This window comes from Coenobita brevimanus, chromosome 52 (assembly GCF_032717465.1).
Source record: "Coenobita brevimanus isolate Jiangsu-jjx chromosome 52, ASM3271746v2, whole genome shotgun sequence".
Lineage (NCBI taxonomy): Eukaryota > Metazoa > Arthropoda > Malacostraca > Decapoda > Coenobitidae > Coenobita > Coenobita brevimanus.
In genome coordinates this window covers 10,171,203-10,192,952 of record NC_137005.1, presented here as the reverse complement: position 1 = coordinate 10,192,952, position 21,750 = coordinate 10,171,203, and the positions used below count along the sequence as shown (strand labels likewise).

Genomic DNA, 21,750 nt, shown 5'->3' with positions numbered 1-21,750 from the left:
TGCTAATTCAAATTCACAGTCGGCTGCCCATTTTGCATCAAGTAGAGACTGTCCAATTATGATATCTCATAGGAATAGATTGATTGAAAACACCAATTTTGGCCATTCAAAAAACTGACTACATCCCTCCTGAACCAGTTAAGGACGGGTCTTTTAAATATTCGTTCTATCCGTAATTAGACAGACTATATTAATGAAACTCTAAATCAGCACGAGCTTGACATTTTGTGCTTGACTGAAACCTAGTTGTATGAGTCTGATATCAATATTATTCTTAATGCTTTGCCTAAGACACATTCTATTATTAGCATTCCCAGGCCTGCTGCTGACTATCCGGGAGGAGGCGTAGCACTCATCTACTAGGCAGCACTTGCAAACATTTCTCTCATTAACTCAGACCTGACCCCATCTTCATTTGAAGTTATGGAAGTATTAATATTTTTCCATCAGAATACCATTAGAATTGCAATTGCCTATCAACCAGGTCATCCAGGCAGAGATCGAGGTTTTATGGAGGAGTTTGGGCGGTTTCTTGAAGGGTTTTCTCTTAAACCTGGAGGACTTCTTGTTTGTGGTGATTTCAATTATTGGGTTGACAGTCCAGAGTCAAAACCATTTTCTTCAGAATTCCTTGAGTTTATCACCCAGAACAATTTTTTCAATCATGTGAGTAATCCAACTCATGTCTCAGGGCATGTCCTTGACTTGATCTTGTCCCCTGTTGGTTGCAGGCACACATCAGATGTGGAGGTTGACTCATTTGACCCCCTCATCTCTGATCATGCTCTGATCACTCTCAGTTTTGATGTCCCGAAATCCCCTTCATATAAAAAGGTCATCAGGTTCAGAAATTACAGGAATGTTGACCGCCAGTTGATGTGTCTTGAAATTGATCAACGTTTAAACTCCACTGATTCTTCCAGTCTTTCTTCTGATGAGTTGGTTGATATTTACAACAACGAGCTTAGGTCAATTTTTGACCATTATTGTCCTGAGGTAGTAAAAACAATCACTGTACGTGATGATTCTCCGTGGTATGGTCCATCCATTAATTCTTTGCGTAGACAACGTAGAAGGGCAGAACGTAAGTGGCGCTTGCAGCGGACCGAAGTAACTCGTTTGCATTATGTTTTTGAGAGAAGAGCAGTCGTTCACACTGAAAAAGCCCAAAAGGCTAGGTATTATCAAAATAAAGTTGATTCATGTGGTGGTGATAAAAAAAAACTGTCTGCAGTTGTGAACAATTTGGTTGGTTGGAGAATGTAATTGTTAAACCAACTGCTGGCTTCTGATTTTGCTTCATTTTTTACATGTAAGATATCTCATATAAGAAGTGATTTAGACAGTAGTTCTCCTAGTGAAGTACACTCAGTTGACTTCCAGCCACGGTGCACCGGGGATCATTTGCTTTCAACATTTCATCCACTGGATGTAAACAAAGTCAAATGTTATATCAGAGAACTTAATAAAACATTTTGCTCACTCAATCCATGTAATATGTCACAACTACCTGATGTGTATGAGCATGCTGCAGACTTTATCTGCAACATAATAAATAGATGCTTCTTAGAAAGTAATTTTGTGCAGTCTGAGAAACGTGCTTTGCTTAGGCCCCTAATTAAGAAACCTGGCCTTGATGTCGAGAGCATGACAAATTATCATCCCGTCTCTAACTTGTCTTTTTTCTCCAAGATTATTGAGCGGCCCATACTTGATCAACTCGTACCACTACTGGAACACAATAGAGTTGATCCTGTTGTTCAATCAGCATACAGAAAATACCATTCAACTGAAACTGCACTAACAAGGATTCAGAGTGACTTGGTGGCAAACATTTGTAGTGGGATGTCCTCTCTCCTAGTTCTGTTGGATCTGTCTGCAGCTTTTGATACAGTAGATCATAAACTATTGTTGGACGATCTGTATTTTTATGGCGTTCGTTATATATATATATTTTTTTAATGCGAGGAAGAAGGAACCAAAGGCCATGAGCCCGCAATAACAGTTCCCTCCAAGAGAAAAACAAAACACAATAGAGAGCCAAATTCAAGATCCGATCATTTCGAGATGCCTGGACACACTACGTTTGAAAGACTGGAGATCATAGGCAGCAGGAAATACAGACAGAGGGAGACAGTTCCAGAGTTCACCTGTTGCATAAATGAAGGATTGGGAGTAACGGTTAACTCTTGCATTAGAGAGTTGGACAGAAAAGGGATGAGAGTTTGCTGCTAGACGGGTGCTATGCGCCCGTCATAGAGGTGGAGGAATGCAAGCAGACACTTCAGAGGAGCAGTGACCATTAAAGTAGCGACAGAAAAGAGATAAAGATGCAACAGTGCAGCGAAGAGACAGAGGTTGATGGGAGTCAGGAAGAGGAGAAGAGTTAATGAGACGAAAAGCCTTAGACTCCACGCTTTTGCTCCTTAAGTCTTATCTGTCGGACAGATCTCAGAGAGTGATTGTTGATTACGCTAGCTCTGATTCTGCTCCCCTTCTATTTGGAGTCCCTCAAGGATCAGTTTTGGGTCCAATTCTATTTACTATCTACACAAGTAGTTTATCATCTCTACTTGATGCTCATGATGTGTCCTATCATTTTTATGCTGACGACACCCAGCTCTATGTTAAGGCGTCAAATATCAACAAAGTTTGAATCTCTAATGTCTGATATTAAGATTTGGATGGCTAAACTTGAGCTGAATGATGGTAAAACTGAGATCATCATCATCAGAGGAAACAGAAGGGGTGATGACACTGACAATGCCCTGGCTTTGAACATTGGTGTGTCACAGCTTCATCCAGTCAGTTCTGTCCGAAATCTGGGTGTTTATTTTAATTCTAAGTTAAATTACAAACAACATATTAATCAGGTTGTACGAGGGTGTAACTTGCATATCAGAAATCTGTACTCTGAGAAAATTCCTGAACAGACGGTGCCTCTTCACAGTGGTCCATGCAGTGGTCTTGTCTCGTGTTGATTATTGTAATTCACTGTGGGTTGGTCTTCCAAATAATACACTAACAAAAGTTCAGTCTGTTGAACAGGGCAGCATGGCTTATCTTTGGTCTCCCCCCCGAGAACCTCAACTACCCCGTTTCTGATTGAGTTGCATTGGTTACCAGTAAAGGCTAAAACTGAATTTAAACTGTGTCTTATTACATTCAAGGTTCTTAAGTTTGGTGAACCGAAGCATCTTGCTGAACTGTTAAAACTCCCATCGACACGCCCGGGTGTGATGTTATGCAGTGAAGATGATTCCTTGCGTATTGATGAACCAGGAGCCATTCACCAGTCATCTTTCTCTGATCGTTCTGTTGCGTATAGAGCCCCTAGATTATATAACAGATTGCCATTGTCCATAAGACAACTCTCTACTGTTGAATCCTTTAAGAGACAGCTGAAAGCCTTTCTTTTTTCAAAATGCTATGACCTGGAGAGAGATACTATGACGGATGATTATAGGGTTTAATTATTGCCATTTTCATGTATATATGATGTAGCTTGTATTATATAAAAGAAATGTCATAATTCTTGTAACTGCAAAAATATTGTATGGGTGTCGAGCGCTAGTGAATTCCCAAAGGAAGTACTGGCGCTTCTGAGAAACAAAAGGCCAGATTATTATTATTACGGTACCTCTTCCAAGGTTATATCCCGTTTCTATCTGCAAATCTCTCTCGGCTGGCAAAATGTCCTCTGCAGCTGGGATTGGTCTATTTAGAACAGATTCAAAATGCTCTTTCAACGTTCCTTTTATATCCAAATCTTTAGTCAACAAGTTACCATTTCTATCTCGTACAGGTATTTCTTTCCTTCTCTTTTCAGTCCCAGTTAACTCCTTTATGGCCTGATACACAGCTCTTGTGCTCTGACAATCATTTCTATTTAACTTAACTTCTGTCTCTGTTGCCTTTTCATCATATAGCCTCCTCATATCACGTCTAATGAGTCTTTTTACTTCAGAATGTAAACTCCAGTACTTTGCTCTAAGTACTTCAACTACCTGTCCATCAGAATGTTGTTCTTCACTTCTTAACTTTGCCTCTTTCTTTTCTGAATTGCATTCCATGTTCCACCTGACATCCAATCTTTCCTTCTTGCTTATTCCTTTTTCTTAACAGTAATCTTAGCACTCTCATGCAAAACCTCTTTTACCTCTCCCCCACTATATCTACCACCTACATCCTTATTATTTTAAAGTCTGCATTAAATATTACAATCTTGTGGAAATATTAACAACTTAAACAGTGATGCAATACGAACACGTGTGTGCATGCATCCATGTGTGAAACAAGTGCAAAAAGGAGTCAGAGGTTAATATTTACAGTGGTTACATCATAATCAATTCTAATGTCAATTGCATAGTGGTCTAGCAATTATACAAATCATGTAACAGAAATATTTTTGGAGACTGCTGCCTATAAAAAAATATCATCATCATCACATCATCATCATCCAGTCCTATGTTCTGTTTCTGTTAAATGTGAACAACAACTGTCAGCTAATACTTGACAAGTGTTGTGGCATGGTTAAGGGATATTTACTGTAATTTCACTTGACAAAGAACATCTTATCACACTGTTTTGTAAAGTTGTATCCTGTCAAGTTTCCAACACCATGACTGTCTTCAGAAACACATGCAAAGACTGTTGCTAACTTGTTTCATTCAGTAACTTGCAGAACTTCTGAAAGTTATCACGTTTTATGTTATACATGGTCACATTTCCATCATCACAGTCATCTTATAACACCAGCACACACACACACACACACACACACACACACACACACACACACACACACACACACACACACACACACACACACTGTACTGAAGTCATTAAATTTGAGAACTAATTTGGGGAATGAAAAATGGCAGTTATTTTATGCATTACAGTATGGTATCCATCCATCCACCCATCATCCATTCCTAAGTTGCCCCATGAGAAGCACAGGAGTCCAGGGCTATGCAAGTTGGTCCTGACATTTAAGATTAAAGTGACCAGCCTCACTCATTCCTGAGTGGCATTATGTGAGCAACAAAACCCAAGCACCCACTGGATATAAACCTACACAGGCTCAATCCAATTGAAGGGCCTTAATTACTCACAAAACCACCAGGAAACAATAAACTGGTTATATGGTTACCACCCAGTGCGTAAATGCTTTCCTGGTGTACAGGAAACTATTTGGCTTGTCACTCAGTGTAGAGTCACCCACAGTCAGAAGGAAGAGGAAAGAATGACGGAAAGAAAGACAAAAGAGGGAGTGTAAAGTCACCCGTAGGCAGAAGGAAGAGGAAAAAATGAAGGAAAGAAAGACACAGGAGGATGGATGGAAGAGAGGAATGGGCAGACACCTAAAGCTGCACTACATCAAGTGAGTGGATGATATAACAGGGCTCTTGTTTGACGAGCCACAGCTCACAAATGCAAGTATTTTTTCCCTTCGGCGAACAAATTTTACATACAAGTCGCCTTTTGGCGAGGAAAAAATACATCCACTTCAAAACCCAGTAAACTACAAAATAAGTAAATCTCACTCAAATGAACAAAAAAGCACGTTGTGATCGATTATTAAGTCTTTCCTTGTCCCCACTGTGAATGTTTAAAACCTCATTATATGATTCTAATCATCACAATGTGTAAATAATTAAAAATATTTATTGCTCGTAAAATATTTCGGCTTGTAATCAGTTTGGCTACTACAAATTTATTTGGCTCGTAAATCTGAAACCTTAGGAGCCAAATGGCTCACAACCATCGGCAGTTAGCAAGAACCCTGTATAACTTTATTAAGTATGGTATATACGGTGAATACGTAGGTATGAATCAGCTAGTCAAAACCAGATAATATGTAAAGTCTCTAGATTTTGTGACTTTTCCACCAAGCTGGCAACACTTATGTGGCCCAAGAGAGACAAACAAGGGGAACTGAGTGCAGGCCACACGAGAAAGCACAGGAAGAGTTGCAGGGTGAGAAACAATGCATCACGTGGAACCCCATCAATGCTTTCCAGCACTTCTCAGATGTTTTTGAAGAATGAACATCTACTCTTCATGAATAACCAAACCCAGCAGGAGCATGAAGGGGAAGGGACTACTGCAACTGGGCGGCTCCACTGCCTGGAACAGCTATACAAATGCCCTTCAACTCCTTCCCAATCCCCTGAAAGGAGGATGGTGGACTGCAGGAAAAGGGCAACTTCAGCTGGAGTCCACCAAGTTCATAACTACATAAGCCTGGGGCCACAACAACAACAACAGCGTACAATACTTGCCTTTTTCTTGCTGCGGGTGTTATATATGAATTCACCCTTCTTGAGACAGCCCTGGTAGACCCTCACATATGTAAGCTGTCCAAACTTGCCAGCCTCCAGCTTGAAGGCCAGGCCCACAAAGGGATGGCTGGAGTCCCGAGCATGGTGAAGCAACACTCTGTCCTCCCCTCTGGGTACATCACATACTTTGGTTAACTACTTGAATCAATGACTTATATAAAAATGATGCAATAGTTTCTCATCAGGAATCCCGATATAGAGGTCAGTCACAGTATAGCTAATATCTTCTATGAAGTGAGGGCTAAACCAGCTAATTTCTTCACAACAGTTGCCACAAACTACTGACTTTATGTCTGTAGATATGTTTCCTATCACAAAATTATACTTATATAGCTAGTTACCATGCTTGCAGTCACACTTTCTCTTTCCCTCTGGAAATATCAAACACTAAAATTACCCCCTGAATCCAATGACATCCTGTGTACTTTATTTCTGCTACTTTCAGGAGACATCTGAAGGATGTGTGTCAGGAAAGGCCATGCATTTTTATTCATATTTTATGCACAAGAGGCTTATGCAAGGAAGAGAAGTAAGGATGGTGGTGACTTGAGGGAACTGACAAGGGATGGAACTCCTTAGGTGAATTTTATAGGGAAGAGTTCATGACAAGGGTTTGCCATCCTTAACTTGACAGTTGTCAGGCTGTTAGACTGTGTGTGTCTTATAAGTAATTAACAAGAGCATACGTATGGAAAAGTGTGCCTACATGGCAGTCAGGATTCTGGGGATTTAAATAGTGACTGAATGAGAGTGTGGTCAATTTCAATGGGCATGCTTTTGATCAGTTCTCTCACATTCAAGTTAATTTCTTTTCCTGACTTTTCTGACTGTACTTCACCCCACTAGTGGGTGGAAAAAGAAAGTGGCATGATGATGATGAACAAGGAGTACAACCACAAAAGAGATTATTTTCAATCCTACACAGTACTGTATATCCAAAGTCTGCATGACACAAGATCCTACGACTGTATTTAGATAAGACATTATAAAGAAAATCTCACTACTGCTTACCCTTGTTTGTTAGGCCTGAGTGCATAGTTAGGTACTTGTGATGGGTTGGGTAAGTAGTCAAGCACTGCATCCAGTAACAGCTGAACTCCTTTGTTCTTCAGTGCTGTCCCCACTAACACTGGGGTGAAGGATAGAGCGTTGCAGCAACGAGAGATTGCACTCAAAAGGTCTGATGGACTGGGGGTCTTCTCCTCTGTGTGGTTGTAAACGTAACAAGTGACATAATACATCAAAATCAATCAATCAATCTCTTCCTACATTAGCACACACACACAAACCACTGATAGGTTACTGAACACTGGTATGCAGCCTAACACCTTTTACACCTACTGTTTATAGCTACCGCACTGTGCTACCCCAGTATTATGTACCTTTGCCAATCAGGTTTTTTCCTTGCTCTATGAAACCTACTTTGTCTCAACATTGGTTGGGAAAAATAAGTAATGATAAAAATAAAGGAAGAGGATGATGTAAGTATTCCTTTTTCCAATCTAAGAGATCATATATTAGCGTATATACAGAGGACCGAGTGGCAAGAGTGAAAGATGAGTTTTGGGTGAGTGTAGATGCATGTATGGACAAATTTGTGAGGAGCAAGAGAGTGCTTTTGATTGGAGACATGAATGGCAAAGTAGCGAATGTACGAGTGGATGGAGTGGTTGGTCAGTGGAGTGTGCCAGTAGATGGGAATGGTAGTGCTTTGGTGGACATCTGTGCTGGTAAGGGGTTGGCAATAGCTAACACCTACTTTTGGCATAAGATGGTCCACAGGTATATATGGAAAGTAATGAGGAGGATGGATGGTGAACTTGTTGAACGAAAGGCAATGATAGACTAAGTGTGTGTGGATGAGCGAATGAGAAGACAAGTGTTGGATGCAAGAGTGTGGAGAGGGTGGGGGAATGAAGTCTCAGACCATCATTTAGTCATGGCCAAGGTAAAGTTGCAAAGAAAATGGTTGAAGAGACGAAGGGGAAGACATGAGGAAACAGCTCCTATGAAAAGAGTGGAGAAGGTGCAAGATAGTGAGAAAATGGCAGAGTATAAGAGCATAGTGGAAGAAAGATTGGGAAGGTATGAGTTAGAGCAGATGGAAGGGGTGGAAGACATATGTAAGATATTCACAGAAGAGATAGGCACAGCGTGTGAAGTGGTTTGTGGAGTAAGGAGGAGATGCAGGGGTGTGCAATGGACAGCATGGTGGAATGATGAGGTGAAACGAGTTGTGGAACAAAAGAAGAAGGCATATAGTGAATGGTTAGCGAGTAGAGGTAAGGGAGAAGATGAGAGACAGAAGAGAGAGGTATGTGTGAGCAGGAGAAGGGAGGTGAAGAGACTGGTGAAGGAGAGTAAGAAGAAACTGGATGAAGAATTTGGGAGGAATCTGAGTGTGAAATGGAGGAAGAGTAAGAAATTGTTTTGGAAGGAGGTAAAGAAAGCAAGGCAGTGTGAAACGGGAAATAGTAGGGGAGGGAATGATAGGAATAATAGATTGTTGGTGGAGAAGAGAGAAATTGAGGAGATGGAAGGAGCACTTTGAGGATATGTTGAATGTATAAAGTGAGAGCAGTGCAAGTATAAGTGGTTGGGGAATGGCTGGGAGAAGGAGAGATGAGAGGAGGGAGGAAGAGATCAGTACGGGGGAAGCAGTGGAAGCAATGAAGAAGATAAAGATGGGAAAGGCCCCAGGAATTGATGATGTGTGTGGTGAAATGCTGAGGTGTGGGGGTGAGATTGTTGTGGAGTGGATATGGAAGTTGTGTAGATTGGCTTGGGAAGAGGGAAGGGTTCCACAGGACTGGAAATCAGGTATAATTGTTCCTTTATACAAAGGAGAAGGGGAGAGACAAGTATGTGGTAACCATAGGGGTAATTGTCTTCTTAGTGTGACTGGAAAAATATATGGTAGAATACTCATTGATAGGGTTAGGCATATGACAGAGGAGCTAGTTGGAGAAGAACAAGGGGGATTTAGGAAGGGAAAAGGGTGTGTAGATCAGATGTTTGTTCTAAGACATTTAGTGGAGAAGTATCTAGAGAAGGGAAAGAAAATGTATGCTGCCTTCATGGACTTGGAGAAAGTTTATGACAGAATAGATAGGCAAGGTATGTGGAAGGTACTGAGAATATATGGAGTGGAGGGGAAATTGTTGAGTGCTGTGAAGAGTATGTACGAAGGAGCTAGGGCTACAGTGCGAGTGGATGGTGAGCTGAGTGAGTTCTTTGATCTCAATGTGAGACTGAAACAGGGTTGTGTGATGTCTCCATGGCTGTTTAATATATATATGGATGGGGTTATAAAGGACGTGCAAGATAGGGCAGTGGATGTGGGGGTGGCTCTAAAGAATGAGGGTGAGATTTGGAAGATTCAGGTGTTGCTGTTTGCTGATGATACAGTATTGTTGAATGAAGATAAAGGGGAGTTGCAAGGTTTGGTGAATGAATTTGGGACAGTGTGTAGGAAGAGGAATCTGAAAGTTAATGTAAACAAGAGTAAAGTTATGGTGTTTGAGAGGAATGAAGTCACAGAATGTACAGTGTGGTTGGATGGTGATTATATGGAGAATGTGAGTGCATTCAAGTACAGTACTGTACTTGGGTAGTGTGATGAGTAAGGATGGAACTTTGGGGGATGAAGTGCGTGAAAGGGTACAGCAGGGAAGGAAGGTTGCTGGTTCACTGAAAGCAGTGATGAGAAAAAGGGAGGTGAATATGGAATTTAAGAAGTCACTGCATGATACTATTGTGATCCCTACCCTGACGAATGGAAGCGTGGTGTGGACCTTGCAAGAGGGGAACAAGTCAAGAGTGAGAGCAGTGGAAATGAGTTACTTGAGAGAAGCATGTGGAGTGACATGGAGGGACAGGTTGACGAATGAAGAAGTGAAGGAACGTTGTGGGGTGGATGTGTATGTGGCTGAGAAGATTAGGGAAATATACTGAGGTGGTTTGGACATGTGGAGAGAATGAACAATGAAAGACTGACTATGACAGTGTATGTAGGTGAGGTGCAGGGAGGGAGAGGGAGGGGTAGACCGAGGATGAGGTGGAGGGATGGAGTTGAGAGGTATATGAGGGAGGGGGGAGTGAGTTGGGGGGAGGGTAGTCAAATGGTGGGTGACAGAGCGACTTGGAGGTGTTTTGTCTGCGGCCACCCTTTGCGGGATTAGGGCGTCAGGCTATTGATAGATAGACATATAGGTAGCTATGTCAACTCTTCACCTTATAATATGTTGGTAATTACACCATCAGGTGTGTACATAATTAATGCTGTATCACATTCATTACAAGAGTACAGTGAGGTCAATTTTGGGCTAAAGGAGTAGTCCATGGGAGTTTTTTTTTTTTCCCACTGTTCAGTACAGTCACATTACCCACAAAATTCAGGTAGAGCACCGGTATTATATAATAAGGGGTGATTAGCTACTTTCAGGCCCAAAAATAACATCAATATTTCCATTATTAATGAAACTCCATAATTAAAAACTTCGGTATATGTCAGTTATATACAACATATGAGAAGCTACTGATGTTTGAATTAAAAATCACATTCTGAAAAGGAAGTGCTTTTCTCCCATCAGCATTTTTGCTGACTGGCCATCAGTTGATCAAATGCAATGATCCAGGGAGCTTGCTGAACCTGAGTGGTGACTGCTTTGTACTTCTCCTGAGATACCATGAGAGCTTTTCTTGGCTGTGGGGCCAACTCAAGGGAATGGAACTTAAAAACAAACCCTTCCATTTGATTAGCTAAAAGATAAAATTATTGGGAAGGAGACAGACATCACAATTGATATGTTGCACTACAAACTCACTAGTTTGGAACACAATATTCATCATCATCATCTGGGCCTCCTTTACCACCCTAGGGCAGGGTGAGGAGTAGCAATGTCCAGACAGCCCAAATCTGCCCACTCCAATAGGCCACGTTTCCATTCACTCATCATTCAAGCCCAGAGAATCCTGGCTCCATCTGATACATCAAAAACTTTCACCACATTCTGCAGTCTCACATAAACGTATCTGATAGAGTCAATCCGAAAGTTGTCACATTAAAAGGGGTTCCAAATCCCTGATCATGAGCTTCTCCTCACAATATTCATCTAGCCAGCTCGATCTCTTGTTAGTCCCCTAGCCTCACTGACTTCCATACCTCTCTTCTTCACACACCCTTCCACCATATCCCTCTACCTTCTCCTTGGCCTACCTCACCTCCTCCCTCCTTCACATTCGTTCAGATATACCTTTTCACCACTCTATTGTTATCCATTCTCTCCACATGACCATACCATCTCAGTACACCCTCTTTGATTCTGGTGCCCACAGACTTCCTCACTCTACAGTGCTCGTCAGAAGTATGGGGCGCCCTGCGTCCCTCCTGAGAAACAAACCTTTCAACATTGAAAAAACATAAATAATGCATTTTATTTACCTTTAGTGCTTCGTAGGGTAGCCTTTACGTTTCTTCACGGACCTGAGACGTCTTGGAAGTGAAAGGGCGAGGCTCCTGAGGTGCTGGAGGGGTATTTTGTCCCAGGAGTCACGAATGGCGGCTTCCAGCTTAGGCAAAGAGCTCACGTCCTTCCCTTGGAGACTCTTCTTTACGAGGTACCAGAGGTTTTCAATCGGGTTGAGGTCTGGGCTATTTCCTGGCCAGTCTGTCATGAATGATACCTCGCAGTCACGAAGCCAATTGGTGACCGATTTGGCCTTGTGAGCAGGTGCACCGTCCTGCTGAAACACTCGTGCACCTATTAGCTCGAAGGAGTCTGGTAAATGATCACACAGAAGCTCCAGGTAAACATCCTGATTCACTCTGAGGTTCTTGGGAAGTACAACAAGCTTCCCCAAACCCTTCCCTGAAAAACAACCCCATACCATGAGTGAATCAGGATGTTTAACTGTGCTTTCTACATACCGTGGGTCAAGTGGGTCACTACCTTTGCATGCTCCTCTGTTACAGGTAACACTAAACGTTGTCTCATCAGACCACAACACTGACAACCATTGCTCCTCACCCCAATTTAGATATTTATTAGCAAAGGCAAGCCTACGAATTCTCTGGCTGCTAGAGAGAAGAGGCTTTTTCACAGGCCTGTGACTTGTGTAACCAAGCTCATGCACCCTACGAGACACTGTTCTCACTGACACCTCACCAAACACTTCTGGGTTGCTCTCCTTAATTTTCCTTGCACTCACACAAGGATTAAACTCCACTGCACGTTTTAAAACATTAACAGACCTTGGGGAAGTTTTCCTAGGCCTACCAGACCTCGGTTTCTTTGTGGGAACTTCACCACTGTTTTCCTCCCGAAACCGCGCACACCAACGACGCACTGTCGATCGTGTCACACCAACCAATTCACTAATTTCCTTTGTCTGGTGGCCTGCCTCCTTTAGAGCAATGATCTGGGATATGATTTCACTCGATAGTTCACGGGTAGGTGCCATAACAAAGTTTTGAAGGCCAAAACACTGCGGGACACTCGGTAAAAAATGGCGCAATTTGAGAGGGACACTCGGCGGAGTTCCTCTCTCTCAGGCAGCCCGTGGACGACTGAGGCGGGAACCAACCAGCGCATCAGAAGGCCCCAGGCTACCGTGACGTCATGCTCGGAGCTCAAACTTGTGGCTCAATTCTTACCCCCCAAAATGGGTGATTCTTTTTGGGCCATAAGTATTGCGCGCCCGGCGGACAACGCTGAATACTTCTGACGAGCACTGTACACCAGCGTTTCTTAACCTGGGGTGCTAGCACCCCCAGGGGGTACTGAAATCAACTTTAGGGGTTGCTGGAAAATGCTGCATTATATTTTTTCTTACTGGATTTGCTTAGTATTGGCATCCTTGTTTTTTTTTTTTTTTTTGAGACAGTATAAAATAAACTGTCAGGTAGTACTTCACTTTAATTTAACCCTGCAGTAGTGTAGCAACTGCAGTCCCAGTAACCAGATGTAGAGGGGTGCTGGACTGAGACCTTATTACAAGGGGGGCATTGAGGTTAGAAAAGGTTAAGAAATGCTGCTCTACCCCTTTCACCAAATACATTATTTCGTATCCTATCCAATCTCTGCACTCCATATACATTCCTCTGCAGTCCCATTTCCACTGCTCTCACTCTTGACTTTTCATTTTCATACCACACCATAGTCTCGCATCCATATGTTAAAGTTGGCACTAACACTTCTTCATGTAAGTCTCATGCAGCAGCAACACTCAAGCCTCTGTTTCTTACCAAGGCCTTCATTGCACCAACTACTGTACAGTACTTTCCTTCCTTGTGTCACTCAATTTTCTTTGGCACATTTTCCTCTCTTTTCTATAACTGTACCCAGGTATTTGAACTCTCTCACACATTCTAGTCTCTCTCCATTCACTGTAACATCACACTGGGAGTCACTTTCTCTCTCAATAACCATAACTTTACTCTTTTCTTCATTTACTCTCAAGGCATGATGCTCACAGACATCAGCAAAACTCGACATTAGTCTACCAAGTTCTTGTAAGGTATTTTCAAGTAGTACTGCATCATCAGTATATAATGAATTTGAGGTATTCCATCCATCGCCGTTTATTGCCAATGCCAATCCTCTCTCCATTACTTGTTTTTACTTTTCTCATCATCCCACCCATTTATATTATGAACAACCAAGGGGACTACACACAACCTTGTCGCACGCCCACACCAATCATGAACCATTCACTTAGGTGCCCATTTACCCTTACACATGCTTCACTACCATCATAAAAACTCTTGATAGCACCTAGCAGCTTACCATCTACACTGTACATGTGCAAAACCTTCCACAATCCTTCTCTGTTTACTTTGTCATATGCTTCTTCCAGATCCATGAATGCCATAAACACCTTCCAGTGCTTCTCACAAGCCTTCTGCACTGTTTTACTGCAAAATATTTGATCTACACATCCTCCATCACTCCTAAAGCCACCCTCTTCATCACTCACTAGGACTTATGATATCTCTCTTACTTTCTCGATAATAATTCTTCTATGTACCTTCCCTATAACACTCAATAAACTTAGGCCCAATAATTCTTGCACTCACTTCGCTCACCTTTATTTCTGTTATACACCTGATGATGATGATGATATTACTGGACTCGGTGGTAGGTGTGGGGGCACACCATCCACTCACTCGATGTATTGCTGCTCTCAGGTGTCTGCCCTTTCCTCTCCTCCATCCTTCTTTCCTTCTATCCTCTTCTGTCTTTCTTTTCTTCAATCTTTCCTCATCTTTCTGCCTATGGGTGACTTTACACACCCTCTTCTGTCTTTCCTTCAATCTTTCCTCCTCCTTTTGCCTTTGGGTGACTCTACACTGACTGACAAGCCAAATGGACTGCTGTACACTAGGAAACCATTTACTATGCTGGATGGTAACCATATAACTAAATTTTGGTGCCTGGTGGTTTAGTGGATAATTACGGTGCTCCAATCGGATTGAGCCGGTGAAGGTTTATATCCAAGGGATGGTTGGGGTTTAATGCTCATGTAATGCCACTCAAGAATGAGTGCAGCTGGTCACTCTCATCTTCAATGTCAGGACCAACTTGCCTAGCCCTAGGCTCCTATGTTCCTCATGGGGCACCATAAGATTGGATGGTGAATGAATGAATGGTACAATCACAGCCTATTTCCACTCTGCTGGCACTTTCACTCATCTAACCCTTCTTACATATCTCCAACAAGCACTTCATTCCACTCTCTCCACAACACTTAATCATCTCTGTATACACCTCATCAACCCCAGCTGCTTTTCCATTTTCCGGCTGCTTCACAGTGTTCTTCACCTGTGCGAGTGTCATGTTTCCTAGCCATGCATTCTTTCTCTGCACAACCCAAAAATCAATCATGTTTACAGCGGCTCTGCTCTCTCTATTCCCATTAATCAGGTTTTCAAAATATTCTTTCCATCTGGTCCTTACTTCATCCCCATGGGTTAATAATCTACCACTTACATCCCTCACACTCACATTTCTTTCCACTGTCACTTCTACCTTTCCACACCACTTTCCAGGATAACTTCCTATTTTCAGAGTACAGTAATACATCGATATACAATACTCCCAGATGGGATACCCTGGCTTAACGATGGGGGTAGAAATACCACCATACTCCGCATAACAATGGACAAACCAAGGTTTAACGATAGGTTTTGATATTTTTTACTGATTTTCATGATATTCTAGACTAGAACTGTGTGCACAGGTTAACTTATAAACTGTTTTTAAACTAAGATTAATGTGTTTTAGTTATACTGTAGTTGGGGTGAACATTGTCATTTTGGGGTACATCTTACTAAGCTTGATTTTTTTCAGACTTATACTTGACGATTTTCAGATTTTATTTGCTGGTTTTAGCGAGTTATTTACAGGTATTAGGCTTAAGTTAGCTTTCTTGACAGCTGTTAGGCCATTTAGATTGGCTTTAAACTTGTTTTGGGGCTCATTTGGGTGGGATTTGGGCTTGGTTTGAGGGATAACCCAAGCCTGGTAAACGCTCCACATTACATGTTAAAAGTACCCCGATTCACAATATATACCCCGCCTAACGATGGGATTTCACCCAACCAATTACATCATTACACCGGAGTATGCCTGTAATTTGCATTCATTTTTCTTTTTAGATCACCATTTACCTCCTCCTTTTTCCTCTTCACTAGTCTCTTTACATGCTTCTTGCTCTCAATATATTCTTATTTCAACTGAACCCCTGTCCTGTAACCACTCTAGCCACTTTTTCCTCTTTTCCTCCACTGCTCTCTTGATGTCTTCATCCCACCGTGCCGTACCTTTCTTCTTTGCTGTTACTCTAGCCACATCACATACTGCTCTAGCATTCCTAACTAAGCAATCCGTACATGCATTCCACAGGCAGCTACATTTCATCCCAATTAACTAATTCTAACTCCTCCCATACTTTGGTCCTGTATTCATCTACTATTTCTTTGATCCTCAGCTTCTCGACTTTCAGTCTCTCTCCCTGACTGCTCCTCTCTCTCCTGGTCCACCCCTCTCCTCTCAGCTTGATCTTGCATACCACAATCATATGATCTGACAGACTTCCATTTTGTCCTCTCACAGTCCTCGTATCAGCAACCATTCCCAGCATCGACCTCTCTACAAGCCCATAATCAATCAGGCTCCTTTCAACATGATCCCCGTTCCCTCTATACCATGTATATTTATGTGCACCCTTGTGTTTGACGTACAAGTTACAAATTTTAAATGCTGAAGGAGACCGCTTTCAAAACTTAGTGAAACTGTGGATACATGGTAATAAAGTGAGAAAGTAAGTACGAAATTTCAGATAAATCATTTCTTTAAGACTGAAATTATTCTTGGCCTCAGAGTAGTGAATCACCCTGTACAATAGGCCTACAAATTTATCTCCACTTCAGCATAAGCCATGTTAGATTTGGCAATAGTCTCTACTTGTAGATCTTTCAATCTATCACTTGATGCCTTAACCCTGAAGGTGGAGGCCATGAACAAACTGCCTCCATGTCACTCTGTCCTCTGCCAACAGGATGCCCTTTCTCCAACTCATACCTCCCTCATTTCATACACTTCTCCACTACAACACACTATCCCATTCTGTCTCCCACTCCCCCTTTCCCCCATCACTTTATTTATATACACTCTCTTTGTCATCTTGTCAGTGCAAGTTGTTCACTTTAACCATCATCATCATCATCATCATCCGGACCTCCTTTCCCACCCTAGGGCAGGATGAGGAGTAGCAATGTCCAGACAGCACAAATTTGCCCTATCCAATGGGCCACACTTCCATTCACTCATCATTCAAGCCCCCGGAATCCTGGCTCCATAGGATATGTCCAAAACATTCATCACGTTCCGTAGCTTCACATAACTGTATCCGATTAAGTCAATCCAGATGCTGCCACGTTAAAAAGGGGTGCCAAATCCCTGATCATGCACTTCTCCTCACAACATTTATCCAGCCAGCTCAATCTCTTGTCAGTTCCCTAGCCTCACTGACTTCCAAACCTCTCTTCCTCACACACTCATCCACCATACCTCTCCACCTTCTCCTTGGCCTACCTCACCTCCTCCCTCCTACAAATTCGCTAAGATATACCATTTTCACCACTCTATTGTTATTCATTCACTCCACATGACCAAACCATCTTGGTACACTCTCTTCGATTCTGGTGTCCACGGACTGCCTCACTCCACATCCTTCACGAATCACATTATTTTGTATCCTATCCACCCTTTTGTACTCCACATACATTCCTCAGCAGTCCCATCTCCACTGCTCTTACTCTTGACTTTTCATTTTCATGTCACACCATATTCTCACATCCACGTGTTAAAGCTGGCACTAACACTCCTTGATATAAGTCTCGTGCAGCTGTTACACTCAAGCCTCTGTTTCTTATCAAGGCCTCCATTGCAACAGCTACATTTCTTTCTTGTATCACTCTACTTTAACTTCTGCACAGTTTTCTCTCTTTTCTATCACTGTACCCAGGTATTTGAATTCTCTCACCAATTCCAGTCTCTCTCCAATCACCATTACATCGCACTGGGAGTCACCTTCTCTCTCAATAACCATCACTTTACTCTTTTCTACATATACTCTCAAGGCATGACGCTCACAGACATCAGAAAAACTCTGCACTAGTCTACCAAGTTCTTGTCCAGTACTTGCAAACAGTAGTGCATCATCAGCATACAACAAATTTGAGATATTTCATCCCTCACCATTCATTACCAACACCATCCCTCTCTCCATTACTCGTGTTTTTACTTCTCTCATCATGTCATCCATATATATATTGAACAACCATGGGGACATCAAACAACCTCGTCGCACGCTCACACCGATCGAGAACCTTCACTTAGATGTCCAATAACCATTACACATGCTTCATTCCCATCATAAAAACTCTTGATGGCACCTAGCAGTTTTTTTTTTTTTTTTTTTTTTTTATGTGTCCGACTCTGGGCATAGGCTTCACAGCCTGCTCTCAAGGCCCAGTAGCCCTCCTACATACCATACACCTCTCTACATGTCACCACTTCGGCGCTAACACCCACCGTCCATATTGAATACATGCTAGTGCTGTGTCATACAGGACTGGCGTATTGGTATTAGCGGGGGTACTTTTATGACATGTCGGCGGGTCATCTGGTAGATCAGGAAAGTCTGCTTTTATGAAATTCAAATCCTTAAACTGTTCCCTGCCCCAGGCGGGATTCGAACCTTGGTCCATCAGGACTGCAGGCCGCCTCTCTACCTATTCAGCCACCGCCTCCCCCATCTACACCATACATGAGCAAAACATTCCACAATCCTTCTCTGTCCACTTTGTCGTATGCTTTTTCCAGATACATGAATTCCATAAACACCTCATGGTCCTTCTCACAAGCCTTCTTTGCTATCTGTCTCACTGCAAATATTTGATCTACACATCTTCTGCCACTCCTAAAGCCACCCTATTCATCACTCCCTAGGTCTCCTGATATCTCTTTTACTTTCTCTATAATAATTCTTCCATATACCTTCCTTACCACACTCAATAAACTTATGCTACAATAATTCTTGCACTCACTTCGCTCACCTTTATTTTTGTACAGGGGTACAATCACAGCCTTTTTCCACTCTGCTGGCACAGTTTCGCTCATCCATGCCTTCTTACATATCTCCAACAAGCACTTCATTCCACTTTCTCCACTACAGTTAAGCATCTCTGCATACACCTCATCAACCCCAGCTGCTTTCCCATTTTTCAGTCACTTCACAGCACTCTTCACCTGTGCGAGTGTCATGTCTTCTGGCACTGCATTCCTTCTCTGCACACCCCCAAAACAATCATTTTTACAGCTGCTCTGCTCTCTCTATTCCCATTCATCAGGCTTTCAAAATATTCTTTCTATCTGATCCTAACTTCATCCCCGTGGGTTAATAGTCTACCACCTACGTCCTTCACACCATCACATTTCTCTCCATTTTCACTTCTACATTTCTGCACCTCTTTCCAGAATAACTTCTATTTTCAGAGTAGTTCGCATTCATTTTTCTTCCTAGATCATCATTTACCTCCCTACACTTTAAAAATGAATAATTTACACAGTAACAGATACAGTAGCTCACATTCATTATCAGGCTGATTACTGGATAAAACAATTTCAGATTTAACAGACAATTTGTTGGCTTTATACATGTGGGGTTATGTCTGCCAAAAAGATCAGCTACTTTGGAGAAAATGCATATTCATCTAAGCACTGTATTAAATGAGTTTTCATTTTCACACCGTTTGCCAAATTGCACGGTACCCATAAATTCTGACCTGACTAAGCATAAGTTCTTAAAACTGACCCAGAAACATCTCTCCAATGACATCATCAACATTGGACAAGTGCTCAATCAACTCCAGTCGTCGCTCATCAGACTCTATTCTCATGTCTTTGGGAATTTCATCCTCACGAATGGTCATTCTGCAAAGAGAAAAGTTAAAGTCAGATACATGAAACTGTCTTAAATAAATAGGCTTGCAACTAATTGGAATTATATGAATTATACCACTACTGTATTTTTCATACTAAAGATAACTTGTATTTGTAAATAAATAAAGGCTCTGAGCCTGCAAAACTTGTTCATTCCAAATAATATTGGACACACTGCAAGAAATGATGAGGGTCAACTATTAATGTGGCTAAAAGCACTGTACTTAACTGTGCACATCTTTTTTAGTAACCATCAGATCTGATGCAAAACAAATATGCTTGGCCACTTGAGATTATTTATAAGTTTCATTCAAGGTTTCAATTAAACAGTAACAGCAAAATCCATACTACCCCTTTGAAGAATGGTAGTCTAAAGCTAAGCTACAAATGCATAACCTAGTTTCTTAATACAGTAAACTCGCCCCGAACACGTTCTCACCGAACACGCTTGCAATTATACGCGGTAAGTGCTGGGATACGTATAAGACAACGTAAGATTAAAGAACCACTACAAAAACTATAAATTTACGCAAGAGAGGCCTTTAAGAGGCCAAACCCTCCAACATCAGTGCAGCACCACGCATGGTTTGTTTTGATCACGTGATCATGTTCTGCTTTTCCACATTACTGTATTTGTATGTTAAATATTTATATTACTGTTCTGGTAAGTTTATGTGCAAGTTAAAGTACTACTAAATAACGTAAAAGCAAGAAATAAAGTCTTATAACCAGTTTACCTGATAGGCGTCGGAATACTGCCTTTTTTATTTGTTCGTTAAATATTTGCTGTACTGCTTTTCCACAGTACTGCATTTGTAAGTTAAATATTTACTGTTCTGGTATGTACTTTTAAGTTAAAACACTTAAATAGAGTTAAAGCATTAAATAATGCCTTGTAACCAGTTAACCTGATTCATATGATTACCCATGATTGGCATCAAGTCAATTCGCTGTCAGTCAATTCCCCATCAGGACAATTCACACCCTGGACGATTCCTCGTCATTCTATAAATACTGTATACTTATTATTAATTAATCAATACTTTTATAAATACAGTATACTTATTATTAATTAATCAATACTTTAATAACTATATTTCAGGGGGATCCATCAAAGTCTATGTTCAATAGTGTAGGCTTTGGATATTATTTATTAGTTGCATTTTAGTCAATAATCAACTTGTTTCTTCCTCAATGTAGTCGCTTTTGAATTATATTTTAGTGTCACCCATAGCTGCCTTCATTAATGACGGCGAATTGTCTTGTTATTGTTGTGACGGTCCCGAAACCAACCAGCGTCGGAATGTTGCCTCGTGTTTACGTATTTGTATGTTGAAGTTTTGCTGTGCAGTACTGTATTTGTAAGTTATAATAATAAAAAAGCCTTCTAACCACTTAAAGTGCTTCATATTGATTACCAATGGCAGATAACAGCAAAACACCACATTTAGAGAGTCTTGGGGGCAAAATAAGGAGTAGTTAAAACTTATGTGGTTTCACACCGAATGCGCCACATTAGGAATGAAACCCATGCGTTCAGGGCGAGCTTGCTGTAATATTCAAATCAGGACATACACACCCAAGGTCATCTTCAAAGTAGAGTGCCCTCTCCTGCACCAAATCAATAACACCCTTTACATTCTTCTCCAGTCCAATCGGTAGTTGTATGAATGCAGCATTGTGAAGTAATTTTGACCTGCAACATTCAAATACTGCATTAACAACAACGACATTATTTTCAAGACAACTAGCTTGGATAAAACAGTGCAAAATTCTGTAAACTTTTCAACCTCTTCAAGTCAAAGACATGTTTTCTTTATTGGTCTTGTTACCTCCAAACAATTTTCATCAGCTGAGGAGAGACATTTCAAAATGAAAGGGTTATATACAGCTTTCAA

The 21,750-nt window shown here is 41.5% G+C and overlaps 1 protein-coding gene across 1 annotated transcript in view; it reads right to left on the bottom strand.

Annotated features, from left to right (window-relative positions):
• mEFG1 (mitochondrial translation elongation factor G 1) overlaps nucleotides 1-21,750 on the bottom strand; it is a 132,742-nt gene that overhangs the window by 60,718 nt on the left and 50,274 nt on the right. Inside the window, exons 5-8 of the mRNA XM_080272986.1 lie at nucleotides 21,432-21,548; nucleotides 19,725-19,843; nucleotides 7,356-7,548; nucleotides 6,285-6,453 (exon numbers count right to left, since the gene is read on the bottom strand). Of these exons, the coding sequence (XP_080129112.1) occupies nucleotides 6,285-6,453; nucleotides 7,356-7,548; nucleotides 19,725-19,843; nucleotides 21,432-21,548 (598 nt within the window). The remainder of the gene's footprint in view (nucleotides 1-6,284; nucleotides 6,454-7,355; nucleotides 7,549-19,724; nucleotides 19,844-21,431; nucleotides 21,549-21,750) is intronic.